At 44.4% G+C, this 19,797-nt stretch overlaps 1 protein-coding gene across 3 annotated transcripts in view; it reads left to right on the forward strand.

Annotated features, from left to right (window-relative positions):
* The window catches only part of ARMC9 (armadillo repeat containing 9), a 270,125-nt gene that overhangs the window by 16,048 nt on the left and 234,280 nt on the right, over positions 1-19,797 (forward strand). For all 3 annotated transcript variants that reach the window (XM_077290173.1, XM_077290174.1, XM_077290175.1), the window contains exons 3-4: positions 2,414-2,539; positions 18,625-18,795. In XM_077290173.1, the coding sequence (XP_077146288.1) occupies positions 2,414-2,539; positions 18,625-18,795 (297 nt within the window). The remainder of the gene's footprint in view (positions 1-2,413; positions 2,540-18,624; positions 18,796-19,797) is intronic.

Genomic DNA, 19,797 nt, shown 5'->3' on the forward strand with positions numbered 1-19,797 from the left:
CTTACGGCTTCTGTTTATATATTATAAGGACTCTTACATGGTTATTTTTATTGTATGTGAGCTGAGTCATTGACTATGTGATCTGTTAAGATTAGTTCTTTTCTTTTGCTGTTTAAGTCCATGTTAATGATCTGTCCATTGTTTTAATAATGGGGGTTTCCAAGTAATATATACACTGCTCAAGAAAATATAGGGAACACTAAAATACCACATCCCAGATATCACTGAACGAAATATTCCAGTTGCAAATATTTATTCATCACATAGTGGAATGTGTTGAGAACAATAAAACTTAAAAAATCAATGTAAATCAAAATAAATATCCCACGGAAGTCTGGATTTGGAATGTTACTCAAAATCAAAGTGGAAAATCAAATTACAGGCTGATCCAACTTCAGTGGAAATGCCTCAAGACAAGGAAATGATGCTCAATAGTGTGGGTGGCCCCCACGTGCCTGTATGACCTCCCTACAATGCCTTGACATGCTCCTGATGAGGCGGCAGATGTTCTCCTGAAGGATCTCCTCCTAGACCCGGATTAAAGCATCAGTCATCTGGACAGTCTGTGGTGCAACGTGGCATTGGTAGATGGAACGAGACTTGATGTTCCAGATGTGCTCGATTTCATTCTGATCTGGGCAATGGTCAGGCCAACCCATAGCATCAATGTATTCATCATGCAGAAACTGATGACACACTTCCGCCACTTGAGGTCTAGCATTGTCTTGCATCAAAAGGAATCCAACTCCCACTGCACCTGCATGTGGTCTCACAATGGGTCTGAGGATCTCATCCCGGTACCTAATGCACTTGTGGGCGTTGGGCCCTCATACAACCCTCATTGAGTCTGTTTCTGGGAGTTTGAGCAGACACATGGATGTTAGTGGTCTACTGGAGTTAATTTTGCAGGACTCTGGAAAGGCTCTTTCCATTCCTTCTTGCAAAAGGAGGAGCTAGTTCTCTTGCTGCTGGGTTTTTGCCCTCTTACTTCCCCTTCCACATCTCCTGGTGTAATGGCCTGTCTCTTGGTATCTTCTCCATGCTCTTGACACCATGCAGAGAGACACAGCTAACCTTTGTGCTACAGCTTGCATTGATGTGCCATCCTGGATGAGCTGCACTACCTGAGCAACTTCTGTGGGTTGTAGACACCACCTTATGCTACTGTACAGTACCTCTAAGGGTGAGAGCAATGACAAAATACAAAAGTGACCAGAACAACAGCCAAAAATGATTAGAACTTAGAAATGGTCTCTGGGCACCCCCTGCAGAACCACTCCTGTATAGGGATTGTCTTGCTAATTGCCTATCATTTCTACCTGTTGTCTGTACCATTTAGACAACAACAGGAGACATTGATTCACAATCGGTGCTGCTTTATAACTGGACAGGCTGATTTCACAGAAGTGTGATTCACTTGGAGTTACATTGTGCTCTTTAAGTGTTCCCTTTATTTTGTTGAGCTTTGTGTATGTATGTATGTATGTATGTATGTATGTATATTTTATATTCCTTAAGCTTGCGCAGGTTAAAAGTGATAAACTCTGCTGTATGCCCCCAAGCTTTGCTGACAGGCTGCAGTGGTCACGTGAGATGTAGTCTTGTCATCACCGCTGCAGACTATCAACAAATACTGTAGGCAGAGGCAGAGATGGGTCAGTATATTTTTTATAAATTAAACATATGGAATACAAAATACTATTTCTTAGGAAAATCAATCGTGAAAACCCATGACATAGGAAACCTATTTAGAACATTTCCTATATCCTTACAAAAAAGAGCATTTTTATTTCAATATAATTTTTTTTACCATTTCTTTCCCCCACATCAGCAGTGGTATGACACCACTACAAGTAAGTGTAAAGTTGCCTTTGTATATACGTTCCAGTGAACTATGGTAGAAAGGTATTACTGTCATGTTTGGTGGTTTATTGTGGATATATTAGTTTCTCACTAAGAGGAATCTGTTATCTCAGGTTCTTACTTAGCCGGAAGGCAATATATACATTGCTAGTGATTGAAGAGAGTGAATATGAACTTGTACAACATAAATATTTTTCCGTTCATCAGGCAGAACCAATGTTAGTCTTCCCATGACCTGCGCAGGGCCCCTCATCAAACAATCACATTGCGCTCTGGCTTCCATTTTCCAGAATGTGCAGAACGGCCTACGTGGCTCTCCTCATATACATATATTCTTATGTTACATTAATTGCTCCCTTTTTCCCAAAGTAATTATATGGAATGCCACCCCGGAGCAGGGAAACAGGATAGCAACGTTTCAAAGAAACTATTAAGAATGCCATACAGAAAGTGATCCCATTACCTATTTGTACAGATCATGTTCGTCTTTACATGGCAGTGTACTTTTCTTAGTGTCATGTTCTGCCGTATTTTATTTGTTGTCTCTTAGTTTCTTAATTTTGGAGAGTTTCATGAGACTCTGAAAAGCTTCACCAAGGAGTGTAAGGTTAAAGGCAAACCAATTCCCAGAGGCGATGGATCAGTTACGAGAGATTCTAGGACTTTACTTATACAGGTGGGTAAATTGAAATTCCACACCAATGGAATATTTGATTTTCTTTTTTCTCTTGGTTTATGGAAATGTTAGATAAAGACAAAGTAATTAATGAATAATCAGAATCTTTGTCATACACAACTGTGCAGTAGAAGAATGGAGTATAACCGAATCTATACTTGGTACCCAAGAAATATTCCAAATGTTAATGTATGGTTTATAACAATTGTAAGCAATTGAATGTATCACAGTATAACTGTTGGCACCAACTTAAGTGTGAGAATTTAATTAAATGGGTTGTCCGAAACCAAAAATTGTTTTTCTGTAGGCATAGATGTTTTTAAATCCTTGGATGTTGCATGGTTCTAGTCACCCAACCGCTGCAGCCAATTAGCAGTCCTGTTAAGATCCGGATAATGTAGTCATCACTACTGGAGCCTCACAGACCTCCAGAAGTTCCTACGGTGAATCCCCAGGGTGTTTTCTACAAACATTTTAATAAGGCAATCGAAAATTCTGCTGAAGTCAACAGAGTCTTGACAGCTGCATCTTGTCCATATTTTTGTACCCCCCAAAAACTATTCCTGAATTACTGTTTTTTGTTTATTCAGCTTTCCAAAATTTGGAGTAGAAAGCGATCAAAAAATGTCATGTGCCCAAAAATGGTTTCAATAAAAACGTCATCTCGTCCCACGAAAAACAAGCCCTCACATGACACAGAAATATGGAAAAATTATAGCTCTCAAATATGGCGATGCAAAAACTAGTTTTTGAAAGAAAAAAAAGTCTTAAAGTGTGCAATAGTAGCCAAACCTAGAAAACCTATATAAATCTGGTATCTCTGTAATCGCACTGACCTGAAGCGTCTAATCGCTGATACCGCACAAGGTACAGTGTAAAAAATAAAACAAATTCTTCACCTGCTGTTGATTTGTTCATTCTGCCTCCTACAGATCGTAGTAAAGCACGGCTCACATTTATCATGCGCTCTGTGCTGAGTGCTTACTACGGGGTTTTCATGTAAATCTCTGAAATATGTGATTTAAATGGAACCCCCAGGCAGAAAATTCCCAATAATGATGCAGATGGAGGCATTGTGGAAGCCGTCTGGCTTATGATTCGGCGGTGCCCTTCTTTTTAGGCCTACATAAAAGTCAGTCACAGTTTTGTGCACTTCTGAGAAAGACAACACTGAATAGAGGCCAGACTTAATCCAGGGTAACTCTACTGCCTCATTATATTGAATGGATCCCTCAGGAATTTCATGTGAATCACATCACTCAACCTTTTAGATTGAAACCCCAAAGTACCAGGGAAGAGCGCAGAATATACACTCACCGGCCACTTTATTAGGTACACCATGCTAGTAACGGGTTGGACCCCCTTTTGCCTTCAGAACTGCCTCAATTCTTCGTGGCATAGATTCAACAAGGTGCTGGAAGCATTCCTCAGAGATTTTGGTCCATATTGACATGATGGCATCACACAGTTGCCGCAGATTTGTCGGCTGCACATCCCAAAGATGCTCCATACAAGGCAGGATGGATCCATGCTTTCATGTTGTTTACGCCAAATTCTGACCCTACCATCCGAATGTCGCAGCAGAAATCGAGACTCATCAGACCAAGCAACGTTTTTCCAATCTTCTACTGTCCAATTTCGATAAGCTTGTACAAATTGTAGCCTCAGTTTCCTGTTCTTAGCTGAAAGGAGTGGTACCCGGTGTGGTCTTCTGCTGCTGTAGCCCATCTGCCTCAAAGTTCGACGCACTGTGCGTTCAGAGATGCTCTTAGGCCTACCTTGGTTGTAACGGGTGGCGATTTGAGTCACTGTTGCCTTTCTATCAGCTCGAACCAGTCTGCCCATTCTCCTCTGACCTCTGGCATCAACAAGGCATTTCCGCCCACAGAACTGCCGCTCACTGGATTTTTTTTCTTTTTCGGACCATTCTCTGTAAACCCTAGAGATGGTTGTGCGTGAAAATCCCAGTAGATCAGCAGTTTCTGAAATACTCAGACCAGCCCTTCTGGCACCAACAACCATGCCACGTTCAAAGGCACTCAAATCACCTTTCTTCCCCATACTGATGCTCGGTTTGAACTGCAGGAGATTGTCTTGACCATGTCTACATGCCTAAATGCACTGAGTTGCCGCCATGTGATTGGCTGATTAGAAATTAAGTGTTAACAAGAAGTTGGACAGGTGTACCTAATAAAGTGGCCGGTGAGTGTATGTGATCCCAAATGGTTATGTAAAATGTTCCCAACAAAAGCTTTAAGTAAATCTGCAAAAAAAAGTCCCCACTCAGGTCTGTCATCTGTCAATGAAAATATAGGGGGCTTCCACATTACTGGTAGCACAAAGGCTCTGGAAAAACAAAATGGCTTCTCACCTCCCAAAAGAAATTCAGCAAATTCTGCCCTCCCAAATCCAAATGCCCCCTCCATGCTAAGCCCCAGTGTGCCTAAACCACGTTTAGTGTCCACATGTTTCTTTAGCGATGAGAGCCTGCCTAATTTAGTCTCGCATGTCTCCAGAAGCATGAGCTGTGCACTAGAACGTACTGGTCACTACAACGGCAGTTTGCAATTTTCACTCCGCAACATCCACTGCTGCTTGCTTCTGGAAAACACCCATGGAGTGAAAATTGTTACTACACTCCCAAAAGAGTTTAATTTCCAAAATGGGGTCACTTGAGGGAGGATCCACCCCAAGGACAGAAAACTCTATAGCTGTAAAAGGCGGAGCCCTCTAGTACGCTTCAGTGGTTTCCTGTTCTTAAGGGAGCCCCTGTGGCTCCCCCGTGCTGTCCGCGGAGAGAAGTTTATCTGGTCCAGGGAGCGGCAGACTGGAGGTGTCCCGGGAGGCGTAGAAATCTGCATCCGTGGCATCTCCCCAGGAATTTGGCGGGACACGGCGCGGGCGCTCGTGGGAGCCATCGGAAGGGAATTGACGTTAGTTCTGAGGGCACACATGTGGGGTATCAGTGTACTCAGGAGAAAATGGACCTTACAATTTGTTGTGCAATTTCTCCTGTTGCAAAAAGAAAAGAAGCCAGCACTGCTGAAGGTCAAAACGCAATTTCCAAAGTGCATATGCACATAATAAATTCTGACTGTATTTCAAATATGAGATATTTAGCAAATAATTGATCAATTCTTTGAGCTACCCCGCCACTTCACGGCAATCTCATAATGGGGCAGTCCTAACTCTACGTTTTTTATTACATTGTGCCATTACGGCCTCCTAAATGTATTGAGAGTGAGAAAAAAAAAAAAAAAAAGGACAAACCACATTATATAACATTACATGACAAACTGTACCTGGAGCATTGACAGAATCACTCCCTTAGTGCCAGGAAGGCGAGCGCGGATAGAGGCCGATCAGGTCCTGTGCTGACATATCAGATCTGGCCCCCACACTGCCAACCCAACACCAAAGTTAAAGGATGAAACTGGCTGAGGCACAGCTGCCTAATTAACTAGAGCCTGAGGCAGGGCAGGGCTGCTGTGTGTGTGTGTGTGTGCACAGCAGCCTATCAATCACAGTGAACCCAGACAGAATGGCGCATATGACCTAGCGTGCGCGGCAACAGTGGTGGTCAGCCACATACCAATACAGAAGCAAAAAGAAAAGAAGCCAGCACTGCTGAAGGTCAAAACGCAATTTCCAAAGTGCATATGCACATAATAAATTCTGACTGTATTTCAAATATGAGATATTTAGCAAATTTGAAATACAGTCAGAATTTATTATGTGCATGTGCACTTTGGATATTGCATTTTGAGCTTCAGCAGTGCTGGCTTCTCTTCTTTGTGCTTCTGTATTGGTATGTGGCTGACCACCACTGTTGCCGCGCACGCTGGGTCATATGCGCCATTCTGTCTGGGTTCACTATGATTGATAGGCTGCTGTGCACACACACACACAGCAGCCCTGCCCTGCCTCAGGCTCTAGTTAATTAGGCAGCTGTGCCTCAGCCAGTTTCATCCTTTAACTTTGGTGTTGGTTTGGCAGTGCGGGGGCCAGGTCTGATATGTCCGCACAGGACCTGATCGGCCTCTATCCGCGCTCGCCTTCCTGGCACTAAGGGAGTGATTCTGTCAATGCTCCAGGTACAGTTTGTCATGTAATGGTATTTAATGTGGTCTGTCCTTTTTTTTTTTTTTCTCACTCTCAATACATTTAGGAGGCCGTAATGGCACAATGTAATAAAAAACGTAGAGTTAGGACTGCCCCATTATGAGATTGCCGTGAAGTGGCGGGGTAGCTCAAAGAATTGATCAATTATTTGCTAAATATCTCATATTTGAAATACAGTCAGAATTTATTATGTGCATGTGCACTTTGGATATTGCATTTTGAGCTTCAGCAGTGCTGGCTTCTCTTCTTTGTGCTTCTGTATTGGTATGTGGCTGACCACCACTGTTGCCGCGCACGCTGGGTCATATGCGCCATTCTGTCTGGGTTCACTATGATTGATAGGCTGCTGTGCACACACACACACAGCAGCCCTGCCCTGCCTCAGGCTCTAGTTAATTAGGCAGCTGTGCCTCAGCCAGTTTCATCCTTTAACTTTGGTGTTGGTTTGGCAGTGCGGGGGCCAGGTCTGATATGTCCGCACAGGACCTGATCGGCCTCTATCCGCGCTCGCCTTCCTGGCACTAAGGGAGTGATTCTGTCAATGCTCCAGGTACAGTTTGTCATGTAATGGTATTTAATGTGGTCTGTCCTTTTTTTTTTTTTCTCACTCTCAATACATTTAGGAGGCCGTAATGGCACAATGTAATAAAAAACGTAGAGTTAGGACTGCCCCATTATGAGATTGCCGTGAAGTGGCGGGGTAGCTCAAAGAATTGATCAATTATTTGCTAAATATCTCATATTTGAAATACAGTCAGAATTTATTATGTGCATGTGCACTTTGGATATTGCATTTTGAGCTTCAGCAGTGCTGGCTTCTCTTCTTTGTGCTTCTGTATTGGTATGTGGCTGACCACCACTGTTGCCGCGCACGCTGGGTCATATGCGCCATTCTGTCTGGGTTCACTATGATTGATAGGCTGCTGTGCACACACACACACAGCAGCCCTGCCCTGCCTCAGGCTCTAGTTAATTAGGCAGCTGTGCCTCAGCCAGTTTCATCCTTTAACTTTGGTGTTGGTTTGGCAGTGCGGGGGCCAGGTCTGATATGTCCGCACAGGACCTGATCGGCCTCTATCCGCGCTCGCCTTCCTGGCACTAAGGGAGTGATTCTGTCAATGCTCCAGGTACAGTTTGTCATGTAATGGTATTTAATGTGGTCTGTCCTTTTTTTTTTTTTCTCACTCTCAATACATTTAGGAGGCCGTAATGGCACAATGTAATAAAAAACGTAGAGTTAGGACTGCCCCATTATGAGATTGCCGTGAAGTGGCGGGGTAGCTCAAAGAATTGATCAATTATTTGCTAAATATCTCATATTTGAAATACAGTCAGAATTTATTATGTGCATGTGCACTTTGGATATTGCATTTTGAGCTTCAGCAGTGCTGGCTTCTCTTCTTTGAATTTCTCCTGTTACCCTTTTAAAAGTAAAAAATAAAATTAGGTCTAAAGGAAAATTTTGTGAAAGAAAAAAAGGGGGGGAAAAAGCAGAAGGAAATCAGGACAGAAAAAGGATGGTTTCAGAGAAAACACAACAATCTTTACGGTGGTGGCATCACAAGACAAACTTGTCAGGCGAAGTTCCTAGGGAAACAAGAAAAAAACAGCAACAAATAATCACCACAGACGCAAGCCCTTTCGTCTGGGGAGCACGCACAGAGGGCAGAATTCTCCAAGTTGGATGGTCTCAAGAGTTGCTGGACACATCTTCCAACAGAAAAGAACTAACATCTATCAGACTGGCTTTTCTAAAGATCCTACCAGAGATGAAAGGCCAACAGGTCAAAATTTTGTAAAACAACAAAACATCAGTCACATATATAAACAAGCAAGGGGGCACAAGGTCAAGGGGTCTCATGACAAGCAGGCAATATAATGGCTTTAGCGGAAGAAAATTTAAGGTCACTATCAGCAAGTTATTTAAATCTCCATTTGAGCCCTAATCAGACTACTTAATAAAGATTTTGACCCTGAAAACGACCTTCAGGCGGCCCTTACGTCAGCTAGAAGGGTGGGCGAGCTGCAGGCACTATCGGTCAGCCAACCCTTTATTCAGGTTTTACCAGATAGGGTTTTTCTTATGGTACCGTCACACTTAGCGACGCTGCAGTGATACAGACAACGATGCCGATCGCTGCAGCGTCGCTGTTTGGTCGCTGGAGAGCTGTCACACAGACCGCTCTCCAGCGACCAACGATGCCGAGGTCCCTGGGTAACCAGGGTAAACATCGGGTTGCTAAGCGCAGGGCCGCGCTTAGTAACCCGATGTTTACCCTGGTTACCAGTGTAAAATGTAAAAAAACAAACAGTACATACTCACCTTCGCGTCCCCCGGCGTCCGCTTCCTGCACTGACTGACTGCCGGCCCTAACAGCAGAGCGGTGACGTCACCTCTGTGCTGTGCTTTCACTTTACGGCCAGCGCTCAGTCAGTGCAGGAAGCGGACGGCGGGGGACGCGCAGGTGAGTATGTACTGTTTGTTTTTTTACATTTTACACTGGTAACCAGGGTAAACATCGGGTTACTAAGCGCGGCCCTGCGCTTAGTAACCCGATATTTACCCTGGTTACCATTGTAAAACATCGCTGGTATCGTTGCTTTTGCTGTCAAACACAACGATACACGGCGATCTGACGACCAAATAAAGTTCTGAACTTTAATCAACGACCAGCAATATCACAGAAGGATCCTGATCGCTGCTGCGTGTCAAACACAACGATATCGCTATCCAGGACGCTGCAATGTCACGGATCGCTAGCGATATCGTTTAGTGTGACGGTACCTTTAGGCCTGACCCAGCCTTTGTCTCAAAAGGTGGTAGCAACCTTTCACAGATCTCAGGAGATAGTGTTGCCATCTTTCTGTGATAACCCTAAAAATGAGGGGGAGAGTTTCACACCCTGGATGTTAGTAGATACCTATTACAATACCTAGAGTCTACCAGGGAATTCAGAAAATCTACCTCCCTGTTTGTTCTCTTTCGGGGGCCTAGGAGAGGCCAGGCAGCGCCCAAAGGGTCCATATCCAGATGGGTCAGGACAGGGATTACTTTGGCCTACACTTCGGGAAGTGTTTTCTCCCCCGATAATATAAAAAGCACACTCCACAAAGACTGTCTCTACATCCTTAGCAGAGAGGGCTAACACTTCTCTGGAACAAAACTGTAGGGCAGCCACGTGGTATTCGCCCTCCAGTTTTGTCAAGCACTATAGGTTGGATTTATGTGCAGGGGATCTTACTTTTGGGAGGAAAGTCTTACAAGGGACAGTCCCTCCCTAGGGGATTCCTCTGAAATCTCTCTCCAATAGTGCTGTCATGGGGAGTGGGACAGCAACTTCCTTGTTCCCCCCTTCTCACCCTTCTTGGTGGTTGGTCACGGTTTACTCACTGTGTGTTGCAAAAAAAAACAAACAAAAAAAAACTTTACTTTCGTTATTCTCATGCTCTGTAAACCACTGAAGCGTACTAGAGGGCTGTGCATTTTAACACTATGGGGCTTCCTGTCCTTGGGGCGAATCCTCTCTCTCCAATGGTGCCGTCGTGGGTTCTAGAAAATCCGATTACCTTTAAGTTATCATCATTTTTCTAGCACTTAAGGGCTCTGTATATGGAGTCCGCAAATTATTCTAGGAAAATCTGTGCTCCAGGAGGCATATGTGGCTAACCAGTATTGTACAGCCACATATGGGGTATTTCCACGTTTAGCAGAAATTGTGGGACAATTTTGGTGCCAATTTTACCCATTTTTCTTGTGAAAATGTAAAATCTGAGACCGAAACAAAATTTTGGTGGTAAAAATGTAATTATTTTTCCAGTTCACCACCTGACAGCACCATTGGAAAACGTCCTTCTTACCCTCAGTGGGACAGGAACAACAAGCGGTTAAAAGGACCCTCCCCACTCCACCCACCAGTGTTTTTCCTGTCCCACTGCAGATAGGAACGGCAAGCTTTTCCTCCCAACGGTGCTGTGCAGATGGTGGGGATCGGGGGCCCCAGCCTTTCCCTTCCCTGCCGCAAGACATCTGCTGCTGATACCTGCTATGGGGGGTCCCTCAGCCTCCCCAGTGCAGCGCTGCTCCTGGGGTCGGGTCCGTCTCCTCCGCTTAGGGGGCTCTCGGTCCGGGCGCCTGTCTGCCGGGGGGGTGAGTGCGGCGGCCGCTTCCAGCAAGCGGCCGGTTCTAGCATGCGGCCACAGCTTTCTCCAGGGACCGCTTCCAAGCAGCCACTTCCGGGTCCAGCGGCCACGTCACTTCCAGCCGCGATGGCCGCGTCAGTTCCGGTCGCGGCCAGCGTGGGAGCATGGCGCCGGCAGCATCGCCGGCCTCGGGTGAGGCATTACAGCACGGTCAACCGCAGCGGCGATAAGGAGGACAGGATCAACCAGGTAAATCCTATATAAACGTCGTAAGGGGGTCTTTATGCCGCCGGCCATCCTGACAGGGAGCACTCGGCTATACGGCTAGAATTGTCCTCACTATGGAGGAAACAGCCAGACCTGAGGGGACTGACCAGCTTCAGGGGCACGTGAGTGGGCTATACTAAGCCATACCGCATTGCTCACCCCTCTCCCTACTTCCCTACCTACGGAGTATATCTATGTATCTCTATCTATCCTAGGAAGAGTCTCCCATCCCCGCACCCGAAAGGAAAAAATCAGGGAAAAGTAAATGCCCGATATGTGCTGCTAAATTTCCGGAAAATTGGCGGAAGCCACTATGCAAGTCGTGCACATCTAAGATTGTGGGTGATGAACAGACTGCATTACTAACCAGTATGAGGACAATGATTCGTCAGGAGGTTCAGGCATCCATCTCAATCTTGAATCTTCCCCAGACAAGTCAGTCGGAACCGCAAACATCACGGAAAAGGCCAAGAGAGTCTAGTCCCTCTTCCGAAGGAGAGATTTCGGAAGACTCAGACCAGGAAGAAAGAGACGGATCATTGGGCAAAGGGAAGAGATATCTCTTCTCTGCGGCAGATACAGATGAGCTTCTTCATGCGGAGGGTAACACCATGCAGTTACAAGGCACGCCGGAGGAGACCTCGATCCAGGATGAAATGTTTGGCGGGTTACATGCCCAAGTCCCAAAGGTTTTTCCAGTCAACAGCCACATCCGTTCCATGATTCTAGAAGAATGGCAGGAAGCGGAGAAGAGACTAGTAATACCTAGAGACTTCAGACGTCTGCCTTATAATCCAGAGGACATTAAGGTATGGGATGAAGTTCCCAAGATTGATGTTCCATTAGCAAAGGTGGCGAAGAAAACCTCAATTCCGTTTGAGGATTCCTCCGCTTTAAAGGATCCAATGGATCGCAAAGCAGATGGACTGCTCAGGAGAACTGGGGAATCCTCGGCAGCAATAATACAGGCCAATATAGCTGCAACATCGGTAGCCCAGTCAATGCATCTATGGATAGATGATTTGGAGGAACATCTCAAAGCTAAGACTTCCAGAGATGTTATTCTCAAATCTCTACCGTTACTTAAACTCGCAACAGGCTTTATGGCAGATGCTTCAGCAGAATCTGTGTTCTTCGCCGCCAGAAGCGAGTCCTTGTCCAACGCAGCCAGAAGAGCTATCTGGCTAAAGACTTGGTCAGGGGATATCCAATCAAAAAATAAATTGTGCGGAATCCCATTCTCAGGGAATAAAGTATTTGGGCCTATTCTAGATGATATTTTAGAAAAAGCCTCAGATAAAAAGAAAGGGTTCCTTGAGGAGAATACTAAAAAATTCCAGCCCTTTCGTAGATCCCGACCTGGTCAGAAGACAGACTACAGGGGGAAAGGGAAGACTGGGAGGTGGTCTTATCCCAAGGGTGGAAAGGGTAGAGACTCCATCTTCCCAAGTGCAAGTGCAGGTGCAGGAAAGCCGAATAAATGACATCAAGGTGGGTGATCGGTTACAAAAATTCCTAGGGGGTTGGCAGAAAATATCCCAAAATCCTTGGATTCTGCAGGTAATTGCTCAGGGGTACAAGCTAGAGTTCTCCAACAGTCCCCCAGAAAGATTTGTTGTAACCCGACCCTGTCCGCTCTCAAGACTCCTCTATGTGGACAAACATCCAGAAGTTGATAGAGTTAGATGCAATCATCCCAGTACCCATCTCAGAAAGAGGCAAGGGCCATTACTCTCACTTGTTTTCAATAAAAAAAAACCTTCGGGAGACTCCCGAACGATCATAAATTTAAAACCCCTAGACAGGTGGGTTCGGTACAAAAGATTCAGGATGGATTCTATAAAGTCCTCAACGCCTCTCATAGACAAAGACATGGTGATGTGCACCTTAGATCTAAGCAATGCATACTACCATGTCCCAATACACACTCCCTACCAAAAGTTTCTGATATTCACCAAACTAATGTCGGAAGTTGTAGCCTATCTAAGGAACCAGAATGTTGCCATAGTGCCATATCTGGACGACTTTCTGATAATGGCGAGATCAGAGAAACTTCTCGAGAGAGACTGCAGCTTCACACTTTCCATTTTAAAAGACCTGGGGTGGATTGTGAATTGGAAGAAATCATGCCTGGTCCCAAATTCCAGAATTAAATTTTTGGGGGTCATATTAGACTCCAACGTCAGAACATCTTTTTTACCAGAAGACAAACAGGAGGCCTTGATCAGGCACATACACCAATTCAGAAGGAGTACCCCCTCCATAAGAGAGGCAATGAGGATTCTGGGCTTTATGACGGCATGCATACCCTGTGTGAAATGGAGCCAATTCCACTCGTGGGGATTGCAGAGAGGTTTTGAAATCTTGGAACAGGAAACAGGGATCCCTGGACAGGAAGATGATTGTTTCTCCGTCAGTAAAGAAATCCCTAACCTGGTGGACCACACGAAGAACCTAAAAGAGGGAGTTCCATGGATCCTCGAGCCCTGTGTTACGATTTCCACAGACGCCAGTCAATTCGGATGGGGCGGACATATAGGAAAGACATACTACCAGGGAGAATGGACTCCTCAGATTGCTGCAAGGTTGTCAAACTTCAGGGAGCTGTATGCGATCTGGAAAGTGTTATACCAGGCCCAGTCACAGGTCAGGGGCAGACACGTAAGGATACTGTCCGACAATGTCACAGCAGTGGCATTTCTAAGACACCAAGGAGGTCCGAAACATCCACCACTGCAACACCTAACAGACCAAATTTTCAGATAGGTGGAGAAATCTGTCAAATCCATCTTGGCAGTTCACCTGGAAGGCGCCAAGAATCAAGTAGCAGACTTCTTGAGCAGAACACCTGTACATCCCGGAGAATGGGAACTGAACCCAGAAATATTCAGCAGTCTGTGCCAAAAGTGGGGAACACCTCAGGTGGATCTTTTTGCCACCAGGTCGAATGCAAAGACAAAAGCATTTTTCTCTCTCAATCCTCTAGATGGAGCCACAGGAGTAGATGTCTTGTCTCAGTATTGGGGAGAAGGTCTCCTGTACGCATTTCCGCCTCTTCCTCTGATACCAAAGACACTCAGGAAGATACGAGACGAGAGAGCAACCATAATCCTGGCGGTTCCTTTTTGGCCAAAAAGGAGCTGGTTCTCTTTGCTATCCAGAATGTCAGCAGAGAGACCAATCTTACTACCGAACAGGCGGGACCTTCTACTACAGGGACCAGTGTTCCACAAAGACCCAGACTCTCTACACCTATCTGCTTGGATTCTGAACGGCGAACCCTAAGATCCAGAGGCCTGTCAGAAGAGGTCATTACCACACTCCAGGCAAGCAGAAAGCCGGTGACTTCAACGATTTATAACAAAATCTGGAAGCGGTATTGTTCCTTTCTGGGAGAGGTTCCTGTGGATACTTCAAAACCTGACATTCCCAGAATCCTCGACTTCCTGCAACTCGGTTTTGAGAAGGGCCTCCGGCCTAGTACTTTAAAAGTACAGATTGCAGCGCTTAGTGTCTTTTTTGATACGTCACTAGCCTCCCATCCTTGGATAGCAAGATTTTCCAGGGCCACGCAGAGAATGAGACCACTTGTGAGAAAATCAACTCCTTGGGACCTAAACCTGGTCCTTAATGCCCTGTGTAAAACCCCGTACTTGTTGTCAGAAGATATGGGCATAGCCAATCTCTCCTTTAAAACTGCCTTCCTGATTGCCATCACGTCAGCTAAAAGATTGGGGGAGATGCAGGCTCTTTCCACTCAGGACCCATATCTTCAGATCTTTGACGACAGGATAGTCTTATGTCTTAACCCAGCCTTCCTCCCCAAGGTAGTATCCTCAACGAATATAAATCCGGAGATAATCCTTTCCTCATTCTGCCAACACCCTAGAAACACAAAGGAAGGGGTGTACCATAACCTTGACGTTAGGGAGACTGTTCTAAAATACCTGGGGGCGACGGAAGGTTGGAGACGGGACACTAACTTGTTCATTCAGTACGGGGGTCCAAATAGGGGTTGTAAGGCAGCGAAATCAACCATTGCTAGGTGGATCAAAACCATGATAAACCTAGCGTATACAGACCAAGGGGAAGATCCCCCGGATATTCTTAGAGCCCATTCAACTCGAGCTATTGCTATATCATGGGCAGAGAAGGGGGGAGCCTCAGCAGAGCAGATTTGTAGGGCGGCGACTTGGACCAGTCTTTCTACCTTTGCTAGACACTATAAATTAGATGTCTCATCAGATCAGTTATCTTTTGGTAGAAAAGTAATACATGCAGTAGTGCCACCCTAGTTTAACATCCTTTGGTATTCCTCCAATGGTGCTGTCAGGTGGTGAACTGGAAAACGGTAATTAGACCTACCGGTAATTGTATTTCCAGGAATCCATCCTAACAGCACTACTAGTTCCCTCCCACTGCAAGTTTATACTATTGACTAATGTGATGTAACATTGGTATATGACTGTTAATAAACTCTTTTTTGCATCCATCCAGATGTGGTACTTAGAAAATCACTGGTGGGTGGAGTGGGGAGGGTCCTTTTAACCGCTTGTTGTTCCTGTCCCACTGAGGGTAAGAAGGACGTCCTCCAATGGTGGTGTCAGGATGGATTGATGGAAATATAATTATCGGTAGGTCTAATTTTCTTCACTGCCCAATGGTATAAAATTCTGTGACACACCCGTGGTGTCAATATGATAACTGCACCCCTAGATGAATTCATCAAGAAGTGTAGTTGTAAAATAGGGTCACTTATGGGGGGTTCTGCTGTTCTGGAACCTTGGAGTTTCTACCAGTGAGTCATGGCACCCGCAAACACTAACAGTAAAATCTGCAGTATAATATGACGTTCCTTCCCTTCTGAGCTTTGCACTGTGCCTGAAAAGTATTTCCCGATAACATGTAGCGTATTGTTGCACTCAGGAGAAATTTTTAAAACAAAGTAAGGTCCTTTTTTTTTCTCCTATTAGCCCTTACAAAAATTAAAGTCTTGGTAGTAAATCAACATTTTAGTGGTAAAAATGTCATTATTTTTGTCTGAACATTTCACATTGCAAAAAATCCTGTGAAGCACCTTAAGGATTAATAAACTTCTTGAATGTGGTTTTGCGCAGCTTGAGGGGTGCAGTTTTTAGAATGGTGTCACTTTTAGGCACTTTCTGTCATATAGGCCCCTCAAAGCCACTTCAAAAGTGATGTGGTCCCTGAAAAAAAAATGGTTTTGTAAATTTTTGGGGAAAACTGAGAAATCTAGTCAACTGCTAACCCTTCTAACTTCCTAAGAAAAAAAAAATTGTTTTAAAAATCGTGCTGATATAAAGTAGACATGTGGGAAATGTTATATATTAATTTTATTTTGTGTGACATATCGCTCTAATTTAAGAGCATAAAAGTTTGAAAATTGCAAAATGATCAATTTTTTTTTTAAAGGGAACCTGTCACCCCCAAAATCGAAGGTAAGCTAAGCCCACGGCATCAGGGGCTTATCTACAGCATTCTGTAATGCTGTAGATAAGCCCCCGATGTATCCTGAAAGATGAGAAAAAGAGGTTAGATTATACTCACCCAGGGGCAGTCCTGCTGCGGTCCGGTCCAATGGGGGTCGCGGTCCGGCGCCTCCCATCTTCTTACGATGACGTCCTCTTCTGGTCTTCACGCTGCGGCTCCGACGCAGGTGTACTTTGTCTGCCCTGTTGAGGGCAGAGCAAAGTACTGCAGTGCGCAGGCACCGGGAAAGGCCAGAGAGGCCCGGTGCCTGCAGTACTTTGCGCTCTTTTTCTCATCTTTCAGGATACATCGGGGGCTTATCTACAGCATTCCAGAATGATGTAGATGAGCCCCTGATGCTGGTGGGCTTAGCTCACCTTCGATGTTGGGGGTGACAGGTTCCCTTTAAATAAACTCAAGTTATATCGAGCAAATTTTATTACTATTATGAAGTACAATATGTCACGTAAACACAGTCTCTCAATCAGTGGGATCCGTTTAAGCGTTCCAGAGTTATTACCTCATAAAATGAGAGAAATAGTCAATGGCGCCAGAACACAGGTTTAAAAAAAAAAAAAAAAAAAAAGAGTATACATAACCCTTTGATAAAACAACTTGCTATGTCAATAAAATGGAATAAGGTGGTGCAGTCCTCATTCCCCGGCAAGCATGTCCTGATTGAACCAATAAATTACTTTTAATCCTAGAAAAGGTGAGTGCTTCTTTTTCTCTTTCTATGGAATGTATCCACCACATAAAATGACACTGGTCAGAATTGTAAAATTTGGCCTGGTTATGAAGGTGCAAACAAGCTTGGGGGTTATAGAGGTTAAAACTGTGTTGCTGTTGTAAAAATATTATTTTCCATCAGATGATCTTGAATGGTGAAACTACAGGATGTGAAGGAGCTTCTGGGTTATTTCTGCCAGGTGTGCACACAGGCATTTTGAAGCACAGTTCTTTTGAAGGTTTCGGACGTGTACACCCTGAAGGTGTAGCTCTCTCGGCCTCTCTTGTTCTGATCTGGGTGATAGACTTTGTACAACATAAAAGCTGTATACAGTTGAGAGCATGAAATAGATGTATATACAGAATATCTGTGTGGTTGTCCATACGCCTCCTAACAAACGTGTACGGGCATTAGATTAGTTCTTCTAAAAGAAAGCTTAATCTTTCCTGAGTGTACCATTTTGTGTTTGTTTGCAGTGTTGGGGGTCCTCTGTGCCTGTGTTTTAGGAATGTAGAATATGTATATATTTACTGAGCCATTAAATGCTGGCAGTCTCCGAGGCGAGTATCATTGGGACGTTTATTGTAATTAAGGATGTAGGTTGCAGAGAGACACGCAATGTGAAGAATGTGAACATTGGGGAGGGGGTGCCCTTCTGGTGGCAACGCCTTGGTGGAGCTGATCCTCACCTCCTGCAGACAGGGTGGTGAATGTTAGGAAACGTCTTGTCTCTTAGGATATATTGCTTCATTCTTTTCCATTTAGACGAGAGAGTGAGTTAGGCTAAGGTCATCCTTCCTGTCATGGAGGTGAGCACATAGGTGTCGGAGTAAAAGGATATGATAAGACGCATCCCTTCTCCTTATAAAATAACTGATGACGACATTCTTAACCTTTCGTACAGTCTGGATATTCGCTTTCTGTCATTCCTTAATAGTGTTTGACCAGATGGATTTTTACCAGTCCTTGATTGCCCATAAATGACTGTGACCCCAATAATTGACCCATGAACACATAGGACTGACAATCTGTTAGCACACGAGCATGCTCAGATAACAACTTATCTGAGCACGTTCACTCATCACTAGTTGCATCGTGCTGTCTGCCATGTTGGCAGCCTACAGTGCTATTCTTTTGGTCAGTACTGATGAAATTTGCAATAAATGTCACCAGTGGGATGTTGTTGTAGACGGAGCCTTTGGTTTGAGAGATTCCTATATAAGGTTTATACCTGCCAGCGTTGCCATTAATGGTATTTCAGAATATCCATGAGTCTAGTAGAAATGATTGCAGTCCGCTTATAATGACCTTCGTCTTCTCATGTCGTGTCTTGCAGAAAGACCTCCTCACAGCTTTTGAAGCTGGGGAGAGAAAAACCTTCTTTGAGACGTGGAATGAGCAAGTTCCTCCAGACACCCGAAATAATGATCCTTTGGCTCAAAAGCTAGAATTTTACCTACATATCCACTTTGCTATTTTTCCCTTAAAGCATAAGCTTGGACGAATTGTAAGTATGCATGCTTATTTTACATTCATTTTATTTTAGAAACTTTTTTTGTATGCAAGAAATGTAATTGGTATATTTTGTGCAGTTGGGCTGGTTACCGTATATATTAGAGTATAAGCCGACCCGATTATAAGCCGAGACCCCTAATTTTGCCACAAAAAAACTGGGAAAACTTAATGACTCGAGCATAAGCCTAGGGTGGGAAATGCAGCAGCTACTGGTAAATTTAAAAAATAAAAATAGATACCAATAAAACTAAAATTAATTGAAACATCAGTAGGTTGTGTTTTTGAATATCCATATTGAATCAGGAGCCCCATATAATGGTCCATAAAGTTCAGATGGGCCGCATAAGATGTTCCATACAAAATACGCCCCATATAATGCTCCATAAAGTTCATGATGTGCCCCATGAGATGCTCCATACAAAGTATGCCCCATATAATGCTCCATAAAGTTTATGATGGGCCCCATAAGATACTTCATACAAAAATGTCCCATATAATGCTGCACAAAGGTTGATTATGGCCCCATAAGATGCTCCATAGAAACATTTGCCCCATACAATCCTGCATAAAGGTTGATTATGGCCCCATAAGATGCTCCATAGAAACATTTGCCCCATATAATGCTGCATAAAGCTTGATTATGGCCCCATAAGATGCTCCATGGAATATTATGCCCCATACAATGCTGCATAAAGTTTGATTATGGCCCCATAAGATGCTCCATAGAAAATGTGCCCAATATAATGTTGCATGAAGGTTGATTATGGCCCCATAAGATGCTCCATAGAAACATTTGCCCAATATAATGCTGCATAAAGGCTGATTATGGTCCCATAAGATGCTCCATAGAATATTATGCCCCATATGCTGCTGCTGCGATGAAAAAAAAATGACATACTCACCTCTTGTCCTGAGCAGGCGGGGACACCGGCATTTTCGATATTTACCTGTCCCCGTTCCACAGCCGTGCGCTGCTATGTCTTCCGGCTCTTTG

The sequence above is a fragment of the Ranitomeya variabilis genome, chromosome 2 (genome assembly GCF_051348905.1).
Source record: "Ranitomeya variabilis isolate aRanVar5 chromosome 2, aRanVar5.hap1, whole genome shotgun sequence".
Taxonomy (NCBI): Eukaryota; Metazoa; Chordata; class Amphibia; order Anura; family Dendrobatidae; genus Ranitomeya; species Ranitomeya variabilis.